General features: G+C 37.4%; 3 protein-coding genes and 1 long non-coding RNA gene across 4 annotated transcripts; 3 read left to right on the top strand and 1 right to left on the bottom strand.

Annotated features, from left to right (window-relative positions):
• Positions 1-841: 841 nt before the first annotated feature.
• LOC116180164 lies at positions 842-6,805 on the bottom strand. The gene is made up of 3 exons (XM_031500022.1): positions 6,338-6,805; positions 1,679-5,004; positions 842-1,260 (listed from the first exon to the last, which is right to left on the bottom strand). Exons 1-3 carry the CDS (start codon positions 6,412-6,414, stop codon positions 890-892), a joined length of 3,774 nt encoding a protein of 1,257 aa, XP_031355882.1. The 5' UTR covers positions 6,415-6,805; the 3' UTR covers positions 842-889.
• A 2,982-nt stretch (positions 6,806-9,787) lies between these two features.
• Positions 9,788-11,194, top strand: LOC116181021. The gene is made up of 4 exons (XR_004147195.1): positions 9,788-10,063; positions 10,125-10,470; positions 10,522-10,593; positions 10,648-11,194. It is a non-coding gene; the product is annotated as an uncharacterized LOC116181021 (long non-coding RNA).
• Positions 11,195-14,004: 2,810 nt separating this feature from the next.
• On the top strand, positions 14,005-15,150 carry LOC116181106. The gene is made up of 2 exons (XM_031501379.1): positions 14,005-14,250; positions 14,303-15,150. The coding sequence occupies exons 1-2, from the start codon at positions 14,182-14,184 to the stop codon at positions 14,651-14,653; spliced, it is 420 nt and encodes a 139-aa protein (XP_031357239.1). The 5' UTR covers positions 14,005-14,181; the 3' UTR covers positions 14,654-15,150.
• Positions 15,151-19,444: 4,294 nt separating this feature from the next.
• Positions 19,445-19,936, top strand: LOC116180218. The gene is made up of 2 exons (XM_031500102.1): positions 19,445-19,525; positions 19,573-19,936. Exons 1-2 carry the CDS (start codon positions 19,457-19,459, stop codon positions 19,921-19,923), a joined length of 420 nt encoding a protein of 139 aa, XP_031355962.1. The 5' UTR covers positions 19,445-19,456; the 3' UTR covers positions 19,924-19,936.
• Positions 19,937-22,161: the final 2,225 nt, after the last annotated feature.

Here is a 22,161-nt window from a genome sequence, read left to right on the forward strand (position 1 = left end):
ATAACCAGTGAAGTATATAATACCTCTGAAACATCGCGTGGTAATCAAGAGGTCCCTGAAGTTAGCAGTACTCATACGAGCTCAAAAATTATTTAATGTTTTATTATTTTGAGCTTTTTTTGAGCTTTTCAACGGAAGCACTCTAAATTTTTGAGCTCTCACAGTTACTTTGCAAACTAAATCTGAAAAAAGTTACTGCTAACTTCACGTGAGCAAAACAAATAGCAACTCAAAAATTAAAAATAACTTAATAATTATGAGTTTTTTTTGAGCTTTTCAACGAAATAACTCTCATTTTTTGAACCCTCATAGTTACCTCGTAATTCACAATTGAATAAGTGTACTGCTAACTTCACGTTAGAAAAACAAACTGCAACTCAAAAATTAAAGATTACTTAATAAAAATGAGCTTTTTTTGAGCTTTTCAATAGAACAACTCTCAATTTTTGAGCTCTCATAGTTATCTCGCAAATGAAAGTTTATAAAGCGCACGTCAGTAATACAACTAGCAACTCAAAAATTAAACGTAACTTCATATATGTATATATTAATTTTTTTGAGCTTTTCAATGGAACAACTATAAATTTTTGAGCTCTCGTAGTTACGTCGCAAATCAAAGTTTAAAATGTGTCTAGAACGTCAACTAAGAAGACTAGCATCTCAAAACTCATACATAACTTCATACCTTTATGTTTTTTATCTTCTCTACAGATCAACTTTCAATATTTAATCTCTTAGTTACTAGACACAACAAATTAGTTGAAATAGTAACTAAACAAAAAAAAATTTATTTTTCATACTGTAGTAAACAATAATATAATATATGTTATGTCCTAAATCCAATCATTGTTTAAATAAATATACCCGGTAGATACTTCGTTGTTATGCGCTACCACGAATATATTAAAGAGTGAGGTGACACAGAGGTGTCGCCGCTTGCTCTGGACACTTTAGTTTTGAGATCGTCGAACACCTCCCACGTACCATCACACCTTAGACTATACCCTATGTAATGTCCATCATCACTTGCAATGATAGGGGCTTTATAATTAATTACCCCTCGTAATCGATAGGTTGATTTGTGGAACGAGATCACAGGAGGTATAGAAGACAGAAGACAACGAATTAGTTCTTCCGTGCCAACGTCCTGAAATTGTGCATTAGGGCTTCGCTTATTTTCATTTGTCGACAAGATTTCCATAAACAGCAATGAAGACGGAGTGTAGGTCCTCTCTATTACTCCAGAGCAGTAATAGTTTACTGAAATCAAGTAAGCAAATATTCTAAATAATCGGTTTCTCTAGTTTAAAATGCAAAGGTGGGTTAAACAGCATATGAACTAACAATATGCTAAACACGGCGTGTTTCATTATTTTTATACTCTAACTTGTTATTGATTAAAGACCTAAAAGTACTAATTGTTTTCACCACAACCTACTCAATACTACGTGATACTGGGAACAGATTAAAATCTATAGTAACGATTCTTACAAAAAATTGTTCACATAGATTTTAAGCTGGTCTTAGTACTAATTACATGTTAAACTGCATAGGTATATAGCGGGACTACCGAATTTCTTTTTTGTGAACGTCTGTACAAATAGTAAATTCCAATTATAATTAAGTGTTAGTTGTGTTTGTTCTACGGTTTAGTGCAATAAATAAACGGTGAAATTACCTTTGTCTTCTTTGGTTTCTGGATCTGTATAAACATCAGAATTATACCAGTTTTGTGGAACTTCCGTCAAAAGTTTTTTGCTGCATATTTGACCAGGAACTATTTGTTGGATTGCATCCTGCAAGTTCTTTAATCCCAGCTCACCTAACCCTTCGGGGTCTATACGTACTATATGGTACTTCTTATTGATGTTTGGTTCTGGACAATAGGGCGAAGGACAATGTATATGTTCGGTAAAACTTTCGGGACAGTTTGTTACTGTGTACATATGTGCAGCAGTAGTTACACAATCGTGCGAAATAACTCCACCTACAAGTTCTTTGCCAGGGAATGCTTGCGTCAAAATAGAGGAACGCATGTTAGTAGCCTGAAGACCTGCTCTTGACGTTTGTGCAAGGTACTGCGCAAGACGAAGCACTTCACAAGGGTTCTCCATAGACTCAAAACAATCCCTAACTTTTAAACTGTCTACATAAATACAAGCTAAAACTTGGACAATGCTATCGAATGCACACGTGTTTTTAAGTTGCATTATTTTTCCACTAGACCTTTTAGGTTTTGCAGATATGAGGCCACCATTTCTTAAAAACCCTACCTTTGGAGCATTTCTCACGTTGCTTTCCTCAATTGTAGCCCATTCAGGACACGGGCCTAAGTATCTCGCCTTCCTCTTCGTTTTTGGAGACCCACCTAAACCCTTCCAGTGTTCAGTTTCTCTCGATTCTTTAATTATGGCTTGGTGTTTGGGGGATAAAACCACATTATCTAATCGATCAATAAGATACGGTGCAGAAGGATTAGATTCCGTGAGTAATTTTTCAAACGTTTTTTCTCTTGCAGTGGAACTTGAACTAACATTTGGAGCGCTAATCAACTTCGCGTTGCACTGAATACAACGTCTCCTTTGACCGTAGCCTTCATCTTCACCATTAGTGTTTACGGGAACGGAGCAGAAATCAAGATTATGGATGGCTTTCTTACAGTTCACGCAAACGTGAGCACCTCCAGGTAGATTTCCTTCCAAACACAAAGAGCAAGTAAGAAGGTTAGATGTTTGAGAACAAAATGCGTACTCTGAGGTATTTTCATTGTTTGGTGAATATGAAGATATATTTTTGCTTGCCGAAGGTAAACTTACTATTTCTTCTAGCAAATTAATATTTGGAGGCTGTCCATCGTTTGAGTTGATAATTTTATCTGTTTCTTGAACAAAGTCGGTCGCACCAGCAAGTTTTACTGCCCCGTCAATGTATTTGTAATATTCTATTAAAAAATTATCTATTCTCATTGGAAGTTGTAATTTTCGTGTTTTTAAATCGTTGTAGGTGCTTTCTACGCCAGCTGATGATGGTCGACTGTCTACTCTAAAGTAGTCATTCATAACTTTTGACCATAGTGGAAAACGAGAAAAAAGATGTAAAAGAGGTTTAACCACCCGAGGCAGGAACATCATATTGTCTCGATCACCATCCGCGCTTTGTTGCACCAAATCTCTGCTAGCGCTTTCAATATCTTTTACCCAGGCCTTTCCTGTTGCGGCCATGTCTTCTACGTTTGCATCGTCAATAAGCAGTGGAGAGATTGGTCTTGTTTCTTCTCGAATTGAGGCGTCATATTCGGATTGATACGGATCTGTTGTTCCCAGTATTTCCTCGATGGCGTTGAATGTTTCCGGCAATCCTGCAGTTCGATAGGTATTCTTAAGAAACATTTTTTTTTCATCTGAAGGCGTGTTTTCTCCTGTCAGAACCGACACCCCTTCACGTTCACTAAGAGCTACTGTGAGGATAGCTTTCATAATTTCAGCTGCGGCTTCTATTGTGCATGTATCTACAAGAAGTCCTACGCCCTTTAGATAAAACCTACGAACTAAACGCGGCGTTCTATTTTTATCTAGTTCTTTCCATCCACCGACGGCCTTTAATATATGCGCTACATCTAATCTTACATAACAAGCGGGCATATCTGATTGAGAAATTTCTCCTTGGAGAAATTGAAAGCATTTATTAATGTAAGATTCTGTATCGGGCATTTTAGCAAAAGCTCTACAAACAGCACTCACTAATGCCCCACTGTCATCAGTCACAACTTCCTTTGGTACAGCAGCGCCGAGACGGATAAATTCCATCATCCAGTACTGAATAGCTACAGCATTGTGTCTAGCAGAAAGCATTTGGGCAACTGGAATTTGAGATTTACCTTTCCCTGGTATATTTATCACCATTATATAAAGGAAAAAATGGCCAGATAATGTTCCTCCCGGGCGAGGAAGTTTGTGTACAAATTTACCGCTGGCGTCTATTGACAATTTAGAATGACCTTTGCTATGACATGCATTGAACACTGTCTGTTGTTCAGCGGTCCAAAAGTGAACGAATTCAAATCCTACCTCGTGTATCATTAATCCAATAGGCTGAAGATACTGAAGTCTATGGACAGCAATCATTGGATCTTTGTGTAAACGTTGACCCGTAATCCTCTCGGAAAGTGCTTTTGAGTATACCCCTAACCTTGGCAAATTTGGTGGTTCCAGTTCTCCGTGTCGCATTAAGTTACTCGCATCATCGTTGCGAGTTTTGCTTGGAGCTTCTTTGCGGACAATCATTTGGTTAACTTTTTCTGTTCGTTTAACGGATTTGAGTTGTCTTCTAGTTGTATGCTTCATGCTTAAATCACCTTCCTTTATTGTAATGTTAACAATAACGTTTGTACCATCATGTGGTTTTTCATCAACGCTTCCTTCTAACCACGCTCCGCAGTCTACACATCTTGCGCTGAATACTAAATATTTTTTAGCGTTATTTGTTTTTGCCACTTGATGGTTCTTGAAACTCCAACAACAATATATTCGCTTTTTTTCTATTATCATATCGGCGATAACATCAGTCCAAACGCCTCGTCGTAGCCTGTCCATATCTCTAGACTTTTCGTGTACTGTAGTGGGTGCAATGAAAGCCCATTTTTCCGCAGGTATTGAAATGAAAAAATCGCGGTAGTGATTGGCATCCACTTCTTCGTTTTCCTGGGAAGTGCTTGATTCTTCAGATAGTTCTTCTATACAAGGCGGTCTATAAACGTGATTTTTTTTCAAACCCAAGATGTCTCCAATTCCATATCTGCATTCGTGAAATGCGTTGTGAAAACCTTTTAATGACATTGTTACTTTGTATTTGAGTATCAGCTCAGCCCACACTGCATTGGATCTTGGCAATATTTTTCCGTTTAATACCACCACAGCTGCCTCATTTCGTGCAATTTCTCTAAGCTTGTCGGCATCTACAGTAGGTGGCCTACCTCTTCTTCTTGGGATACTTTTTGGGTTCAACCTGTAAATCATCAACGTACATCGCGATTATTTGTCTGATTAAAATGTCATACAATACAAATAGTGAAGTAGGACGGGTTCTGGATCAAAAAGTCACTAAAAAAGCCATCAGAAAAGTACTAGATTGTCAAGGTCAAATCGGTTCGCGTCTCTGCTACATTTCTCTTTGCACTATTCGGTTTATCCGTTTATAGACCTGTTGACCTGTTTAACTAAACAGATATTCGCAATAGGTCGATTCAACATTGAGCTGTTTAGTTTATTTGTTCATTTTATCTGTTTATCTGTTCGTTATATCTGTTTAGCTGTTCATATACCTGTTCAGCTGTTCAATTTACCTGTTCAGCTGTTCAGTTTACATGTTTAGATGATGAGTTTAAACAGGTCAACAGGTAAACAGACTTGTTTATCTGTTTACTTGTTGAACCAACCTATTGCGAATATCTGTTTAGTTAAACAGATCAACAGGTCTATAAACAGATAAACAAAATAGTGCAAAGAAAAATGTAGCAGAGACGCGAACCGATTTGACCTTGAGAATCTAGTAACTTTTCTGATGGCTTTTTAGTGATTTTTGATTCAGAACTCGCCCTACTAGTTCACAGACATTAACTGCAATTCTGAGAAAAATGTAGCAGAAATGTAAACCTATATGACCTTGACATACTTATCCAAGTTACAATCCTACAATTATTAGAAAAATGTTTCAAAGTCATCTGAAATGACCTTGAAATCACATTGAGCAATAACCTTGAGAATCTAGTAACTTTTCTGGTGACTTTTTACACGGCCTTCAGAATCTATAGTGACTTTTTGATCCAGAACCCGTCCTACTTAACTACTAATAATTTTTGTTTATTTATAGAGTTGCGTGTTACCTTGTGTAGGTCCATTTTATTCTTTATAAATAAGTAATAATACTCAATCTACACTGGATTTTCAAATAAATAAATAAATTCATTTTCCAGTGTAGATTGAGTTTTATTACTTATTTATAAAGCATAATTTTTTGTATTTATATATTTGGTTTTTAACATTTATACATTATGCGGTCCCACTAAGTCATAGACTTAACAGCGGGTTCCGTTCATAAATTTCATGGTACATACAAATTTATGGAAAATAATAAATTCTAATTTCTAATTGACGAAGGGGGACGTATTGACCTTACTTCACGTACAAAGTATGAGAAGTAATAAATATAGTACCTATCATTTTTGAGTTGTCTATTAGTTATCACAGCGATAAATCAATCGCGGTAAAGTTACTATTCGATACACTAATTTATAATTGAAAAAACTGAAATGTTGGCAACAGTTCTATGCGAAACTTACCTTTCTGGCGGAGACGCATCATTTGGAGCATCATTTTTATAACAATCTGATTCATGGCTCTGTAAGATACAGGACATTAATTTATGTATAATTGTATAATACGCTTAAAAATGGAATTTTCCCATGAATGAAGAAATGATTTAATTACAAATAGTATTGTCTACTATAAATTGTAATACACATACAGTACTGTTTCTACTAGGGATCGACCGATACCGATATACGTATCGGCCTATCGGCCATGTCGACCAACATACCGATAATCGGTATCGATCTATTTGGCCGATATATCGGCCGCCGATAGTTATTGCAAAAACCACAGAAAACGCTGGAACATATATACCTATTTATAATAGGTATCTAAAGAAAAGTATTAAAATAATTTACGTACGACACTACCTACAAACATTGTTAAGGGCAATCCTTTGTGATCTAACGACAGCACAGCGGCATTTCAACCGTACAAAGATAAAGATCTAAAACTAAGAAGAACCCTTAATTCGGGCTTACGCCTATAAAATATTAACTATTAATCAAACATTCAAAGGTGCAATAAATTCTCCAAGCAATTATTTATATACAATGTAATATCGGTATCAGCCTATATCGGTATCGGTCTTTAATATATCGGTATCGGCCAAATTATTTCTATCGGTCGATCCCTAGTTTCTACAACCTAAAAAGCTTTTAACAATACGACTTTTCAAAAAATGCAACACATTGGTGGAACTTTCTATTTCTATTTTCTAATATTGAAAGCTAGATACGTCGGATACGTCCATAGTGATCAAGGCGGAATAAAACTGACCTCACACCACAGGCATAAAAGAAAACGAATGAATAACTTACCTCCATTTTAATAACTAATCAACGTGTAAAATATTTAGATATAAGTAGTACGAACGACACAACAAACGAGAATTAAACAATGTACATGTACTGCTGTTTAGTGAACGACGAACGTGACTCATAATATTATAGACAGTTTTGTATGATGTAGACTGTTGTCTTAGCAAAAATAACCTCTTCTACAAAATCAGCATATTATAAATTATAAAAAGTAGCTAAGTTGCAGTTTTTAATTTTGTAATGAGACGTATTATAGTATAATGTATTGTAACGGAAACGCTCCAGACATGGTGTCGCCTTTCGAACTCCTGAAAGGTTCTTAGCGCGACAGTGGAATTCGCATTGGAGACACATCTGGAAGTTATGTGAGCATTCGGGACCTGCATTGCTTGCGTTTATAAATGGTTGCGGATCGCACATCGCAGTCAGTTCACTACCGTCGGAGATCGAGTACGCACGACAGTTCGAGAGCGCGAATGAATATCTGATATAAATGGCGAAGTGAGTGTAATATAAATAGTCGATATAAATTGTACAGTTATTATAGCGTTTTAGTTTTGTTTAATAAATATTGATATAAATCGAACCCGAATTTATAAATCACGTTACAGTATATTACCATACCTAGTCCATAATAATATTATAGATAGGAACTTCGATTTACATTGAAGTTGATACGGCCACGGACGTCTATCCGGTATGCCGGGTATTACGGGAATTATTTATGACATCTTTATTTATGCATTTGCTAAAAAAAAGCTCATATTTATTAAGTAATCTTTAATTTTTGAGTTGCAGTTTGTTTTGCTAACGTAAAGTTAGCATAACATTTATTCAATTTTAAATTACGAGGTAACTATGAGGGCTCAAAAATTGAGAGTTATTTCATTGAAAAGCTAAAAAAAAACTCATAATTATTAAGTTATTTTTAATTTTTGAGTTGCTATTTGTTTTGCTCACGTGAAGTTAGCAGTACATTTATTCAATTTTGAATTACGAGGTAACTATGAGGGTTCAAAAAATGAGAGTTATTTCGTTGAAAAGCTCAAAAAAAACTCATAATTATTAAGTTATTTTTAATTTTTGAGTTGCTATTTGTTTTGCTCACGTGAAGTTAGCAGTACATTTATTCAATTTTGAATTACGAGGTAACTATGAGGGTTCAAAAAATGAGAGTTATTTCGTTGAAAAGCTAAAAAAAAACTCATAATTATTAAGTTATTTTTAATTTTTGAGTTGCTATTTGTTTTGCTCACGTGAAGTTAGCAGTAACTTTTTTCAGATTTAGTTTGCAAAGTAACTGTGAGAGCTCAAAAATGAAGAGTGCTTCCGTTGAAAAACTCAAAAAAAGCTCAAAATAATAAAACATTAAACAAATTTTGAGCTCGTATAAGTACTGCTAACTTCAGGGACCTCTGAAGATAAGGAAAAATTTGCAGCAAAGTAATTGTAGGAGAGGTGTGGATAAACTCGAAGAATTAGAAAAGGTGTTAACTCGAGTAATTGAAAGACGTGGAAGAATTGTTGAGAAAATTGAAAACTTGTACGAACTAGAACGGGTAATTCTCAGAATTGAAGAAGCCGAAGAAGTGATTGGAATGGAAGAATTGCAAGACCTTTAGCACTCTGAGCTCTTAAATAACTTGCAGTTCCTGCAAATTTGTACAATGGCTTCGATCTATTTTCCTTATTACTTTACCTGAAATATCCGCCGTGCTTCGAAGTTATATGTCACAGTGAAAATTGTCACGTTACACCTGCTCTCTTTATTTTTCATGCGTATCCTAATCTAACTTGCAGTTTGTCTACACTTTATTATTTTTTTTTTGAGATATGAATTTAATTATTTTGTTGTTTAGTTATGTTAAGATTTTGAGTTTTTGTTGTGTTTCTTTCTTTTTCTTTTTTCTTATTACACTAAATAATTGCGCAATCCAAAAATTATGCAATACTATTCGCGCTTGAGAACGTCCATAATTAAGTATTAAAATTGTGCAAATTACAAACGCACGCGGTTTTAATTTCTCGGAAACCATAGAAAATGTAATCACACCTTCCCAATATTGAAATATGTTACGGTCCTTGAGGTCGGCTTGTATAAAAGGCAGAGCGAGAGAAATGTATTAAGCTACAAAATGCATATCGCCCAGGTTCTACTCACTATTTCTACAGTCTTCGTTGCTGCCTCCGCTTTTGAGGCTCAGGTGAGAACCCATCAAGCTTTCATTATAATAAATGGATTCTTCCCCAGGTGGAAACCCAAGCAATATTCGACAGATGGAGAAACCGTATCGCACAGGAGCATCCAGAGTGCTCGGAAATGTGGCCCATAACGGACCAGGAGAAGGATACGTTCTTTCGCCAGCACGAATTGACGGACACGCCCACTTTCAAGTGCTACCTTAATTGCATCCACGTTAAGTTTAATCTTATCGACGAGGACGGAAATATCAACAGGGATGAGCTCTATAATATGTTCGAGAGGATGACCTACCAGATGATGGACATTTGTGATGCTGGGGTTGTCGAGAAGACCGACAAGTGCGAGAGGATCTTCGAGTTTGTCAATTGCGTATTGCATTACGAAAAGGTGTACGCGAGTTAGCGAGTACATCCAAACCTTTTGCGCATTTGATTTTCAGATTCTCAAATTTGTTGGTTTACAGGGGTCTTAAATGGAAATTATTTTCTCTATTAGTATACTCTACAGTATGTGTATTTTCTTTCTGTCTAGAACCTTATTCAGTTACACTTCATTTTACCGAAACGGTTAGAAGGCATGGAATTTTAATTGCCATCATCCATATTTTATTAATCTCTGGTAATTGGATTCATTAAATTGGGAATTATGCGGTAATTAGGACGGATTGATCTGTGGTAGGTGTTGTGGATAAGGGTGAAAGTAAAATAAATACAACTAAAATATAATTTATTTTAGAATCAAAAATGAATCTTAAGAATCGCTGAACCGAACTCGACTTATCTTAACAAGTGCTGTGGACCTACTGTTCGAAACTACCGATTGTGTAACACATGTGCAACAAAGTACATTTCGGATGACTCCCAGGAAGTCATGAATTATATGAAAGCTTCTATTCCTTAACTCGTAAATAACACCCTTGTCGGTTAAAGAATAGACCCTTAATATTTAAACTACTTGTCGGTTCAGCGTTTTATGCACATTTGTGCAACGTAATTACTAGAAGTTAATACCGGAAATTTCGTCCGCTACAGATCCATAGATCTCCGTAGGGAGAATATAATTTGCGTTCTATCTCGTTATCGTAAGTACCGCCATTTGCATTTCCCGCAATTGAAGTGTACCTTCTCTTTAGGTTTCGGCTGATATTTGTCATATTACAGTTTCTATTGACGATTGTTGCATTAGTAGCCCTTTTATTTAAGAGGTACGTACATTTTAGTTTGTCAAGAAAGTGGGTTTACTTCTAATTTTCTTTTAGGGTTTTAAATGTAGGGTTCCAGTAAATCTACTTTTAATTGATCAGCAACATATTTTCCTTCCCGGTTTAGAGATAGTTAAATGATAAACAGTGGAGAGCAATTAAAGGTAGTGCTAAGCGAGGTTTAAAAAAAGGGAAAGAACTCAAGATTAAATCGGGGAAACAGCAGTAAAACAACATTCCAAAGAATATAAGTAAAAATTAATAATAACAAGGCCGATCCAGCAGTTAAAATTAATGGAAAACGTTGTGGTAGAGTAGGCAACACAACATACAGAGGAGGTACAGTGGGTTGCAAAACCGTTAGCTGTGGGGAGACAGTAGGTACAAAAAAGGAGACGAATTAGTAAGGCAAACTCACTGATAGATGGAATACGTAAAGAGCCCAGAAGCAATATAAGAAGAGAGTGGGGAAGTACAAAAGGAGGTAAGACAACTAGGGAAGAATAAAAACAATACAGGAATGGCGTAAAAGAGCTCAAAATGGAGAAAAGGTACTCTCAACTTCTTCTCCTCTATCCTTTTCTTCATTTCTCCAACATTGTTCTGTATCTGTCTCTCTTCTATACTCTCTTTGTTCTACCACCCATTTTTATGATCTTTCCATCTCTATCTTCATTTACCTCTTGCACGTTGTTGCCTTTTTAATACTCCCTTTCAAATTTGCCTACCCGTACTCTCTCCTATTTTTCCTTTTTGTTCCTCTAATCTCCTTTCCCCTTGTATCTTCCCTTTGAAATTCGATTCTATCCTTGTTCCTATCTGAATTTCTTCCAGTATTTTCTCGTTCACTAGTATGTAAGGAATTACCGACACCCCTCTTCCATCCATGAGTCTGTATTGGCCGTCCCTTTATCACCCTCTATATTTCCGTATAAAATTTTCTGATAATTCTGATAATTCCTTATTTCTTGACTTTCTATCTTCCCACCTCTACTCCTTTTCCTTTATTGTCTGTTCTGGCGTTTAAATCTCACTCCAATATTAGCTCCTCAACCGCCATTTAATTTACAATATTTTTTTACACTTTAACCCCTTCTCGACCATACATTTTTATTTTATTTTATTTTGCCTTTATTTTTGAGCGGGCGGGGTTTCAGCCAAGTCTGCTCTACCAACCCAACCCACTGTACATTTACAAATATCCATGCCCGTACCCGGATTCGAGCCAGGGACCCTTAGCACCACAGTCCAGACTTAACTGAACTGTGCCACACGGGCCGGATAGTTAACCGTCTAATTTTTCCCCCTCCACTTCCACTTCCTCTTTGCTTTCACCCACTCTCATTATCTCCCCCATTCCATTATCTCTTTTCTGCTTCTGTTAATATGCATCCTTTTGTGAGGAAACGTGTCTTTGGAGGACATGGAATACCCCCAGTGTACAGCGGTACCATTGTCATTTCCAAAACCCATGAGAATACCGAGGGTTAAAGGGAAAGAGGTCACCAAGTGGTCTTTTGCCGAGGACTCTTCGTGCTGGGGGGTATTTCATACTCCCCAGAGCCACCGGTGCTACGATCAATGCAATACTTATTTGCAGAAGAGGACCTAAAAAGTATTATGAGGGCCCTGAGGGCTAAGCGATAGTTCCTTTGTCATTTCCAGAAATACTACAATTATTTATTTATTGATTTATTTATTTATTTATTTATTTATTTATTTATTTATTTAATTTATTATTCCCATCTTGTTCTGGACCCTCAACGGGCTTGCGTCCAATTACATAGTTACCCGCATAATGCTTTTTTTCAGTCTCGAGGGTTAGGGGAAGAGAGGAGAGTAGATGACCAATGTATGTTCTGGACCAGGAAGTGACGTCACACCACTCAGAAACGAGATCGTAACGTCACAGCCAATCGTTTGTGAATTTCGGGGAGAAGACCATCAAATGTTAGCTTTCTGGTAAATATTATGTACCGCACGTCCAAAAAGGAAGATTCTTAATTACCATTTTTGAAACATTGTCTGGAAACCGGCGCTTTTGGGACAAAGTAGCAACCGCCGTCGTTTTGTGGGATATGTGATACCTCCAAGGAACGTAGTGCTCGAGAATAAACTCCAAGACCACCGAGACGCTTGCTATTCTCAAAATTCTGGAGGAAATTATGAAATTTTGATTTCCTGGTAATCCTCGCCACGCATCTCATCCTACTTTTCCTACTAAAGGGATAATTTTGTTCATTATTCTTGAAGAAAGCTTATGCTGGAGGACCTATACATCGACTTCCTCGTCGGTAACCGGCCATAGTCGCAAAAACCAAGCGCTCCTGCAAAATTGGGTTCTTCCATGTTTTTTTTTTTATTTCACGCATCGATTGGATTGTGTTCCTTGCGTCACACTGTAAAGCGAGTGTACCAAACCCGACTGCAGAAATTACATGTAAAAACTTGAACATTTTGCACATAGTTCAATGAAAGAAGTAGACGAAGGCGAGCATCCTGCACGAAATTATATACAGGGTGGCTCTTTCGAGACACACTACTAACACTTCGGTAGACTACCCCGCACTTTTCTATCATACTAGTGTTACAAAGACTCTTGTATTTTCTCCGTGGGAATTTGCATAGTGAACACCCTGTATATTAGGAAAAACTAATCTGAGACATACATATAATGTTATCCGGTGTTTCGTTTTCCCAGCATTCAAGTCCAAACCTTGCTACATGAGAGGTTATGCAAATTGACTTTTGAGGGGTCATTAATATCTATTTAATTAATTAATTTATTTATTTATTTATTTATCAATGTGCAAATGTTACAGTTGTGATGTCTCACTTGTTTTCGCTTTTTTCATTACTCAATGGTAACTTTCCAAGATTATCACTATATTCTTTGGAAATACATTTAGACGCTTTAGGAACTAAAGGAGTGAAGGAATTACTGAATTAATGATTCTGTTGAATTCATTCAATTATTATTACTGAAACACTAATAATTTAGAAAAAATGAAAAATATTTCCAACATTTTTAGTAGGCCCAAAAAATACAGGAATCAGAAAAATATTATTATTATCTAAAGAGAGTCATACTTGCTCCCGCCTAAACAATTTGGACAAATTGGAATCAGAAAATTTAAAAATGGGAAATAGACGGGAATGAAAGAGCGAAGTCAATGGAATAACAGGAAAACGTAGAGAAAGTAGAACAATGGGAGAAGTGAAAGAGCTCGATACTCTGGATGATTTCGGGGAAAACCGTGGTAAATCTCAGAAGGTGTAAGTGCCGAGGGAACGCAAGGATTCTTAAAGCTTTTAAGAACTGGCAGAATCGGTGTAGCTGAGGGAAGTTGAAAAGTTGGATAAAGTCTATAACAGCCCGTAGCTATGGAATCCAAAAATTGAGCAATGTAAATTGCGCTTGAGAACGTTCATAAATAAACATCGAAATAATTTGCAAATTACAAGCACACCGTATAAATTTCTTTTGAAATCTTAAAAGAAGGTCATCACAAAAATATATTGAAATATATTACGGTCCTTGAGGTAGACTTGTATAAAAGCTAGCGTGAAACAAGTCCATTAAGTTGCACAATGAGCCTTTCACAGGTTCTACTCGTTTTTGCTTCGGTCCTCGTTGCTGCCCGCGCTTTTGAGGCTAAGGTAAGAGCTCACCAACCTTCGCCTTTTTTTTAATAAATTCATTCCTCCTGAGGTGGAAACCCAAGCAATATATGACAGATGGCGAAACCGCACCGAACAGGAACATCCCGAGTGTGAGAAAACGTGGCCCATAACGAACGACGAGAAGGATGGGTACTTTCGCCAGCACAAAGTGACGGATACGCCCACCTTTAAGTGCTACCTCAATTGCATCCACATGGCCTTTAATCTTACGGACGAGAACGGAAGGATCAACAGGGATCAGTTCTTTAAGACGTTCGAGCGGATGACCTACCAGATGTTGGACTTTTGCGATGGAAGTGTTGTGGAGCAGACCGACAAGTGCGCGCAAATTTACGATTATGTCGACTGCCTAATGCATTACGGAAAGGTGTATGCTTGAATCCCTTTGGGGTGTAGAAGTACTAGATTTTCAACTGTAGGCTTGAATACCCCGAACGAGGGGCGAGTTACGGGTCCTTAAGCGGGGGACTGCTAACAAAAACTCTTTGGTTGAGAATCTCTGTGCGATAATAGGTAGCGATTCGCGTGTTTCCACATATTTTGTTGTTAAGGTTGGAGTTGACCAAGGCCATGTAAATTTCCATGCAGTTTTTCACAAAGGATTTGTGCTACCTGCTAACCTGCTTGTTTTCAAATTTGATTGCAACCAACATTGAGTATTTGAGCAATTAGTGTGTTTCTTTAATTATTGCTCAAACTTTTTTTGGATTAATTAATCAAATGTCTAGGTTTTTCTCAGCCGTACTTGGCACTCTCTCGTTTTTCGAGTGTGACACATTTTTGACTTTACTTGTTTTGCTTTTAAACATTAACGTACACCGAATAACCTTCATAGGTTTCAAATCTCCATAATAATATTATTAATAAACAAACTTTCACCAATTTCAGTGTTTTACTTTGCATTCCTTCCCTACGGTACTTCTGGTCTTAGGCCTTAAGTGTTTGATCACGTCCGGTTGCTTGTTTCCACTGAGCCTGGACACGCAGTCTTTGATCCTGGCCCTGACAACGGGGAGAAAAATTCCTAGGGTAAGCTCGGACTCGACTAGCACCACACTATTACCTTCCCGAGCCAGCTCGTTGCCCCCTATTCCGCAGTGCGGTGGAACTCAGATCAAGTTGACCCTATCATTTAGCCGCATTTAAGCCGTCCGAGCCTCTGCCTCTATAGCTCAATGTAAAGACTCAAGTTTCAGAAGTGCCCCCATGGCCAAAGTTGGCGTGGTTTTAATGGTTCCAGTGACTCCTCGACAGGCGAGTCTTTGTACCTTTCCTATCTGCTTCCTGTAGCTTATCCTGCGCATACCAGGACATCATAATTATTTATCTTATCACAAAAGTGTAAAGCCAATGTACCAGTCGAGGGCCCCTGTACATTCAGAAAGGCTTCTACATGCACATAGGCCTTTTGATTATTCGCCCAATGTGCCCTTTCTAAGTCAGGTGGAAGTCTATGATAGCTCGCAAATATTACATTGACCTGTCCAGGCCCAGTTTACGTCCTAGAAGAGTGACTCGCCCAAGGTCCTCTCTCCTTCTATTCGTAAATGGAACGTGTAGTCTCTTCGGAGTCGCACGGAACCAATCCACCAAGTACCTGCTGCGTCCCTTGCCATCTTCAGCTGAAGTGAAAGAGTGTGATATTTACCCTCCAAATAATGACCTTGGAAAGTCATGTACTTTACTCAGCGATTATAAAAACCTCCGCATTTATGCGTATCGAATTATATGATGTCAAGTGATAGCCATATAGGGCGATTCTAAATCAACTCCATGAATAATTCCATAAGGATGAATTCGGATGTCTTCAAAGTTTTCTAGCTCTCTTTTGAAGAGGAAGTTCAAAAGTTGCTCGAAGTTCGAAGTTCAAAAGTTGAGCACCGTTCAAAATCCAAAGGTTGGTCGCCATTCAAGACCCAATTTTGTGGTGTTATATTTTATTTTTACAGTAACTAGGGATCAATATCCCCAGTTTTGGGGTCTCATATCTCATTTTTAAAGTTATCAACGTTTATTCAATTTTTAAAATCATCAAAGGTCAATGTACCGAATTGTTTGAGGTCAATAACTCCTTTTTTGTGGTGTGATATTTTATTTTCCTGGGAAACACTCAAATTTTGTGAGCCATATAAGGTCGACTTTAATTTAACTCAATGTAAAATCTCATACGGCGATTTTCTATTGGTAATGTCAATTTGTGACTGAACAGATGTCTCAAAGTTAACAAGGTTAAAATTGCTTTCAATTGGTTCAATAGCTTCCGAAAGGCTTAAGATGGAAAATCATTGAAAGTATACCTACTTTCAGAGGGCGAGGGGAAAATTGTAGCTCAAAAAGTTTAAAAGGTTCAGGAAAATTCAGGTTATTAAAAAGGTTCCTTCAAAAAGCCCTGAGGTTTTGACACCTTTATCGTACTTAGGAGGACACTTCAAAGGATTAAAAAAAGCTTCGAAGATAATATATTTTAATAATAACGTTATCGTTTTGAGGATTTTAAGGTATCCCACCTAAGGCTGTTTGCAGTTCTACACTTTTTAGGTTCGAGGGTTTCGAGTTTCAGGTTTAGGCGTTACGTTGGGAATTTCAAATTCTAAAATATCAGTTTTCCAACACTGTAAAGCCGTAGAATCGTTGAAAATGGTGAAGGCCTATGAATCTTCTAAGCGCTCTGAACTTTTTTGACCTGCTTGAAACTTCGTAACCTAAAACTTCAACTTTTCACTTAACTTCCTTAGAAATATTCAAAAAACTTCATAAAAATCTTCAAAATCTTCATTAAATATTCTAATAACTTGCCTTCAAGTTTGCTTCACTCCATTAAACTGCAATAAACTTCACTAAACTTCACTAAAAAAAAAACATATTATATAAAAAACACTGACAAATATTTACCCTCTTTTTCAATGTGACTGTCACGTCACTGCGATTTCACGATATCATGTTTTCTTTTTTTGTCCTGATATTTTGAATTGAATTATATAACATTTCTTCTTTTTTTATGATTAACTGCTTTAACGTCTTGAATCTTGATTTTATTTGCCACTATTTCATGCTTATTTTCTTCAAATTGTTCCTTTTTCGGTTCTTTTCTAATTTTCTGATAGTAATTTTGAACGTAATAAATTGAATTTGTTTGCTCCTTGCTCCTATGGAATTTCTGAGGAACGAGTGGAGATCTGGTCCCCTCCTAGGTTTTCCGAATCTCGGTTGACGTTTGGATTGGACCCCCGCCAGCATTCATGGTTTCGATTCGAGTCGTACCTTCCTCTGATGTAGTTCATCCGCCTCTACTGATCTAATCCATATTTGTTTGGATGACTATAGACCTGTACTTGAACTAGAAATAACTTTCAGCCATTAATTTCCGCATTCTCACACGAAACAAACCGAAAAAATTCACCGCATCAAAATCGCTCGTTACAGCACCCCCTTCTATTTTTTAAACGAAGAAAACCTGATGCGCTTTGAAAAACAACAAAAGAAACAAGAGCGTTTCTTCAAAATAAATAAAAATGTGACCCACAAAAGAATTTTATTCTGAAACTCCTAATCGATATATACTAACAAAATGGCAAAATTCAAAAAATACTAAAATCCTAAATCTATCCTATTCAACCCAAAAATCCTAAAACCTAATCAAGAAAAAGACAAAAAACATAAAAAATTCAACTTTTCACTTAACTTCCTTAGAAATATTCAAAAAACTTCATAAAAGTCTTCAAAATCTTCATAAAATATCCTCATAAATTGTCTTCAACTTTGCTTCACTAGACTAAACTCTTCAACTCTTTAACTTCACTAAAAAACCATATATAAAAAACACTATAAGAAATATTTACACTCCTCACTTTATTTAAATGTTCATTTCACTGTCACGCCACTGGCACTTCACGATATCATATTTTCTTCCTTTTCTTCCAGTTGATAAAGTTTACATTCTTTTAAAATGGGTCTTCAAACACCTTCCCTGTCTTGAAACTTAAAAATGTTCTTCACTTCCTCGTCTTTATAACTGATCTCCGTCCATTTTATCCTTATCACTGGTTTAATTTTCTAATTTCTTCTTGTGGTTTCACTTCTTCGCTATCCCTTCATATTTGGTAATTTCTCGATTTCTTCGACTTCTACTTGGTCTTCATCAAATTCTTCTTCACGCAGCAACTTGCAATACTGATCCAACTCTACTTCTTCTCGAATCTTCACCTTCTTTTCTTTTAACTTCGGTTTCTCTTCATATCCCGTACTATCTTCTTATTCACGTCCTTTAATGTAATCGCTTCTTGTTCTTTTTTGAAATATTTTAGCTCTAAAGCAGCTATTTGTTTTTCTGGTGTCTTCTTCAGTTTCACAATAAATTCCTGAGATCTCAGCAGATCTTCTTTGGCTTAGAGCAACCTTTCTTGAAACATTTTTTTTTCTTTGCTTACTAATCTTCACTTCTTCTGAATCTCCTACTCCCTCCAACTTCTCTAAAATGCCTGGACGAACTTGAATAATGAGAAAAAGGTGGAAAATTCGTGACTTGACAGGACTCATAAAAGTTCTAGATACTCGAAGAATTGGAAGGCGTGGGAATTGGTAAGAAAATTGAAAACTTGGAAAAACTAGAAAGAAGGGGTGACGATAATAGAGAAACCGAGTCCTTAAAAAACCTGCTTCAATCTATCTTACTATACTATAAACAAGTTGTAAATCAGCATATGCATGATGAAAGCGCATTTTTGGTAATGCAGATCAGTGTTTCATTAGCAAAGTTTAAAATTATCGATCTCACGAGTAATCTCACTCAAAATAGGCTAGTGCCTGCACATCTACAATATAACAAAAAGCTTTTAGTGAAAATTTAGTCTCTATCAATTGTAATTGCTGAGATCTCAGCCGGACAGCCAGCCAGCCAGCCAGCCATAACGAATATAACAGCGTATTTTTTTCCAAAAAGTGGGTTCTGGTGATCACGATCAACAGCTACGCAATCCAAAATTTGGGCAATGTAATTTTCCCATGAATCCATAAATAATCATCGAAATGATTTGCAAATTAGAAGCACGTGTGGTATTAATTTTTTCCAAGATTGTTTCTAAAACATTAAAAGAAGGTCATCACACAAAAGCCTCTCAATATTGAACTATGTTATGGTCCTTGAGGTGGACTTGTATAAAAGCTGACCTGAGAAAGTTACACAATGAATACTGCTAATGTTCTACTCACCATTTCTACTGTCCTAGCTGCTGCCCGCGCTTTCGATGCTAAGGTGAGAACTCTTCAACGTTCCCCCTTACTAAAGGTACTCTTCTCCAGGTGGAAACCCAAGTAATATTTGACAGATGGAGAAACCGCACCGAACAGGAACATCCCGAGTGCTCGAAAACGTGGCCTATAACGGACGACGAGAGGGATAAGTACTTTCGCCAGTACACACTGACGGATACGCCTACTTTCAAGTGTTACCTTCATTGCATCTTCAAGTCCTTTAATCTTATCGGCGAGGACGGAGGTGTCAACAGGGATCAGTTCTATAAAATGTTTGAGAGGATGACCTACGAGATGGTGGACTTTTGTGATGGTAGGGTTGTCGAGAAGGTCGACAATTGCGAGAAGACCTTCGAGCTAATCAATTGCCTATTGCATTACGAGAAGGTGTACGCTTGAAGCTATTTAGCGGGGGGTGTAGAAGTAGTATAAGGTTATTACAATTACTGAATCATTAAGTCACGTACGTTACATGGGCCTTAAATGTAAATATATTTCAAAATCGAAACTTTTTAAATTTGTTCTTAAGTTTTAGGTTCTTTTCGGTTGTATGGTAAAGATGTACAGTAATAGGTAGTAGTAGAGATATGATATAACCACTCCACTGCCCACCACCTTTGGAGGAAGCAGCATGTGACGTGGTGTAGAATTTGTAGAACCTTCACCTGTGCAGGTTGAGAACTTCAAAATTCAAGACCCTAAAAGCAATCCATTAAACTATGGACTCCACACTCAAGGTTCTAGATTCAACGCCTTAGGCACAAACCTCAAGGTTCTAGATGAGAGATTCTAGACTGGAGTCTAGACTCAAGAGTCAAGGCTGAAGAGAAATCCTACGGCGTCTTTAAACGCTCTTCGGATAGAGGGAATATGTCTTTTTGGGAAAATTTGTAAAGAAAAGTCCACGCAAACCCCTGATCCAGCACTGAAATTTCGACTTACCATATAGTTAAAGAAAATTACACAGGTATCTAATTTTATGTTGGACGTTTCGTATCAATTTAAAAAACGCGGTAGGAATCGAATAGGCTCCTACGTTGTGTTATATTACGACGGTTGTTTTAATGTGTTGGGACGTGAGACACATTCCGGAAGCGAATTAAATAAAACTTTTTCTGCCAAACTTCAAACTCCAAAATCCCTGCTCGTGGTTTGCGTAAAACGGTCGAAGTCGAAAATTTTTCACGATTGTGATATACAGAGCGTTTCCTATTTTTTTCATACTGCCATTCGTTCCTCTAACCATAGTTATGGTGCGGGGCCCTCCCTGGATGTATCTTTCCTCTTTCCAGGAACATGAATATTAAATTATGTACTTTACACTAGCACTGTATACCCAGAGGCGTTTCTTCTTCCTCTACTACATAGACAGCCTACTTCGCTCACCTTGTCCAGGTGTCTTTTTGTTCGACAGTGGCATTCCTACTGAGTCTTGGCCCTTGGGTTGGAGGGCACATCGCCTTGTGATTGATATTGGTATTCTTCTAGTGTTTCCCATTCTGATTTTCATATAATGCTACCCTTAACTCCACTGCCATTCAGTCTTCCGGCAACAAATTTGCGCCCAATTGGTGTGAAAATGACTGACACCGACAGCACTTCGTTCACCATGACCGGCGAAATACGGAAGGAAGTAATCCGATCCCGCGGCTCAACTAGGACGACAAACAGCGGGAAATGCGCCGCCAGGGGGTTACTTGTGGCCAGTTGGGGTATGGCGCTGTGGTGTCTCTGGAAAAGTGGGCGCCTCTCAGTACCTCTGCTGACTCAGAGAGGTTGTGCCTCCCAATCGGCGGTAGCTTTGCTCTTCTTTGCATTATTGCCAACTGCAGTTTTCTGCTTTTCGAGCGCCACGCGCCACCAGGGATGGTTATAAGGTGTCTTGGCATTCCTGAGAGGACATACTTGTTTAAATGACTCCACAATGGAGTTGGTCAGAAGATTTACTTTGCCCTGTAGGTCAGCAGGACCTGTGAGGTATCTCCTGAAACGGTTGTTTCTCTCCAAGGAGGGGTTTATAATGGGAAATATCCGTTACCTTGGGGTTACGTTAAGCCTTTGGGACGGCTCCCTTGCAGTTAATTTGGAATGATAATTATCTATGGTCTGACATAGTCACTTATGGGGTGACTTGTCAGTTGGCCAAGGGTACTCCATGATGCCAGACTGAGAGATCAATCACAGTCTGCCTTCGGGTACAGTAACTGTATTAGGACAGTGCCGACAACTTATCACAATCCGCCATATTGGAGCTAAAAAACTGTTTGATTGTATGATCAATGTACCTTGTCATGTCAAATTGTGACTGTAGAATAATAAATGTCAGTTTTTATTTATTTTTTTAAAATCTAATGCTAAACTTTAAACCAACTCATGCATAGTTATGATCACAACTGTGTTATCCATAGCCACAATTGATTTTGCTGGTAAATTTGGTATAAGCTGCTTTTCTAACCAGTTTTCTATCTAAACTCATCATTTAAGGCTTCTGGAACAATTTTTACATCAATTACCACTAATAAGGTTAGGGACAGTTTTACACCTGGTTTTACATATAAAAACACTTTAAGCAAATTACATACCTTATAATATCGTAACCCTAAGCTATATGCGCCTTGAAAAATACGATGTTATATA

The sequence above is a fragment of the Photinus pyralis genome, unplaced genomic scaffold (assembly GCF_008802855.1).
Source record: "Photinus pyralis isolate 1611_PpyrPB1 unplaced genomic scaffold, Ppyr1.3 Ppyr1.4_LG9, whole genome shotgun sequence".
Taxonomy (NCBI): Eukaryota; Metazoa; Arthropoda; class Insecta; order Coleoptera; family Lampyridae; genus Photinus; species Photinus pyralis.

Bases quoted from the DNA above. Each gene is read 5' to 3' on its own strand.
- LOC116180164 (XM_031500022.1), bottom strand. From the start codon at position 6,414: ATGTCCTGTATCTTACAGAGCCATGAATCAGATTGTTATAAAAATGAT. The intron at 5,005-6,337 runs GTAAGTTTCGCA...GATGATTTACAG, and splicing joins GATGCGTCTCCGCCAGAAAG to GTTGAACCCAAAAAGTATCC. The intron at 1,261-1,678 runs GTAATTTCACCG...ACTTGATTTCAG, and splicing joins AGAAACCAAAGAAGACAAAG to TAAACTATTACTGCTCTGGA.
- LOC116181106 (XM_031501379.1), top strand. From the start codon at position 14,182: ATGAGCCTTTCACAGGTTCTACTCGTTTTTGCTTCGGTCCTCGTTGCT. The intron at 14,251-14,302 runs GTAAGAGCTCAC...ATTCCTCCTGAG, and splicing joins CCCGCGCTTTTGAGGCTAAG to GTGGAAACCCAAGCAATATA.
- LOC116180218 (XM_031500102.1), top strand. From the start codon at position 19,457: ATGAATACTGCTAATGTTCTACTCACCATTTCTACTGTCCTAGCTGCT. The intron at 19,526-19,572 runs GTGAGAACTCTT...ACTCTTCTCCAG, and splicing joins CCCGCGCTTTCGATGCTAAG to GTGGAAACCCAAGTAATATT.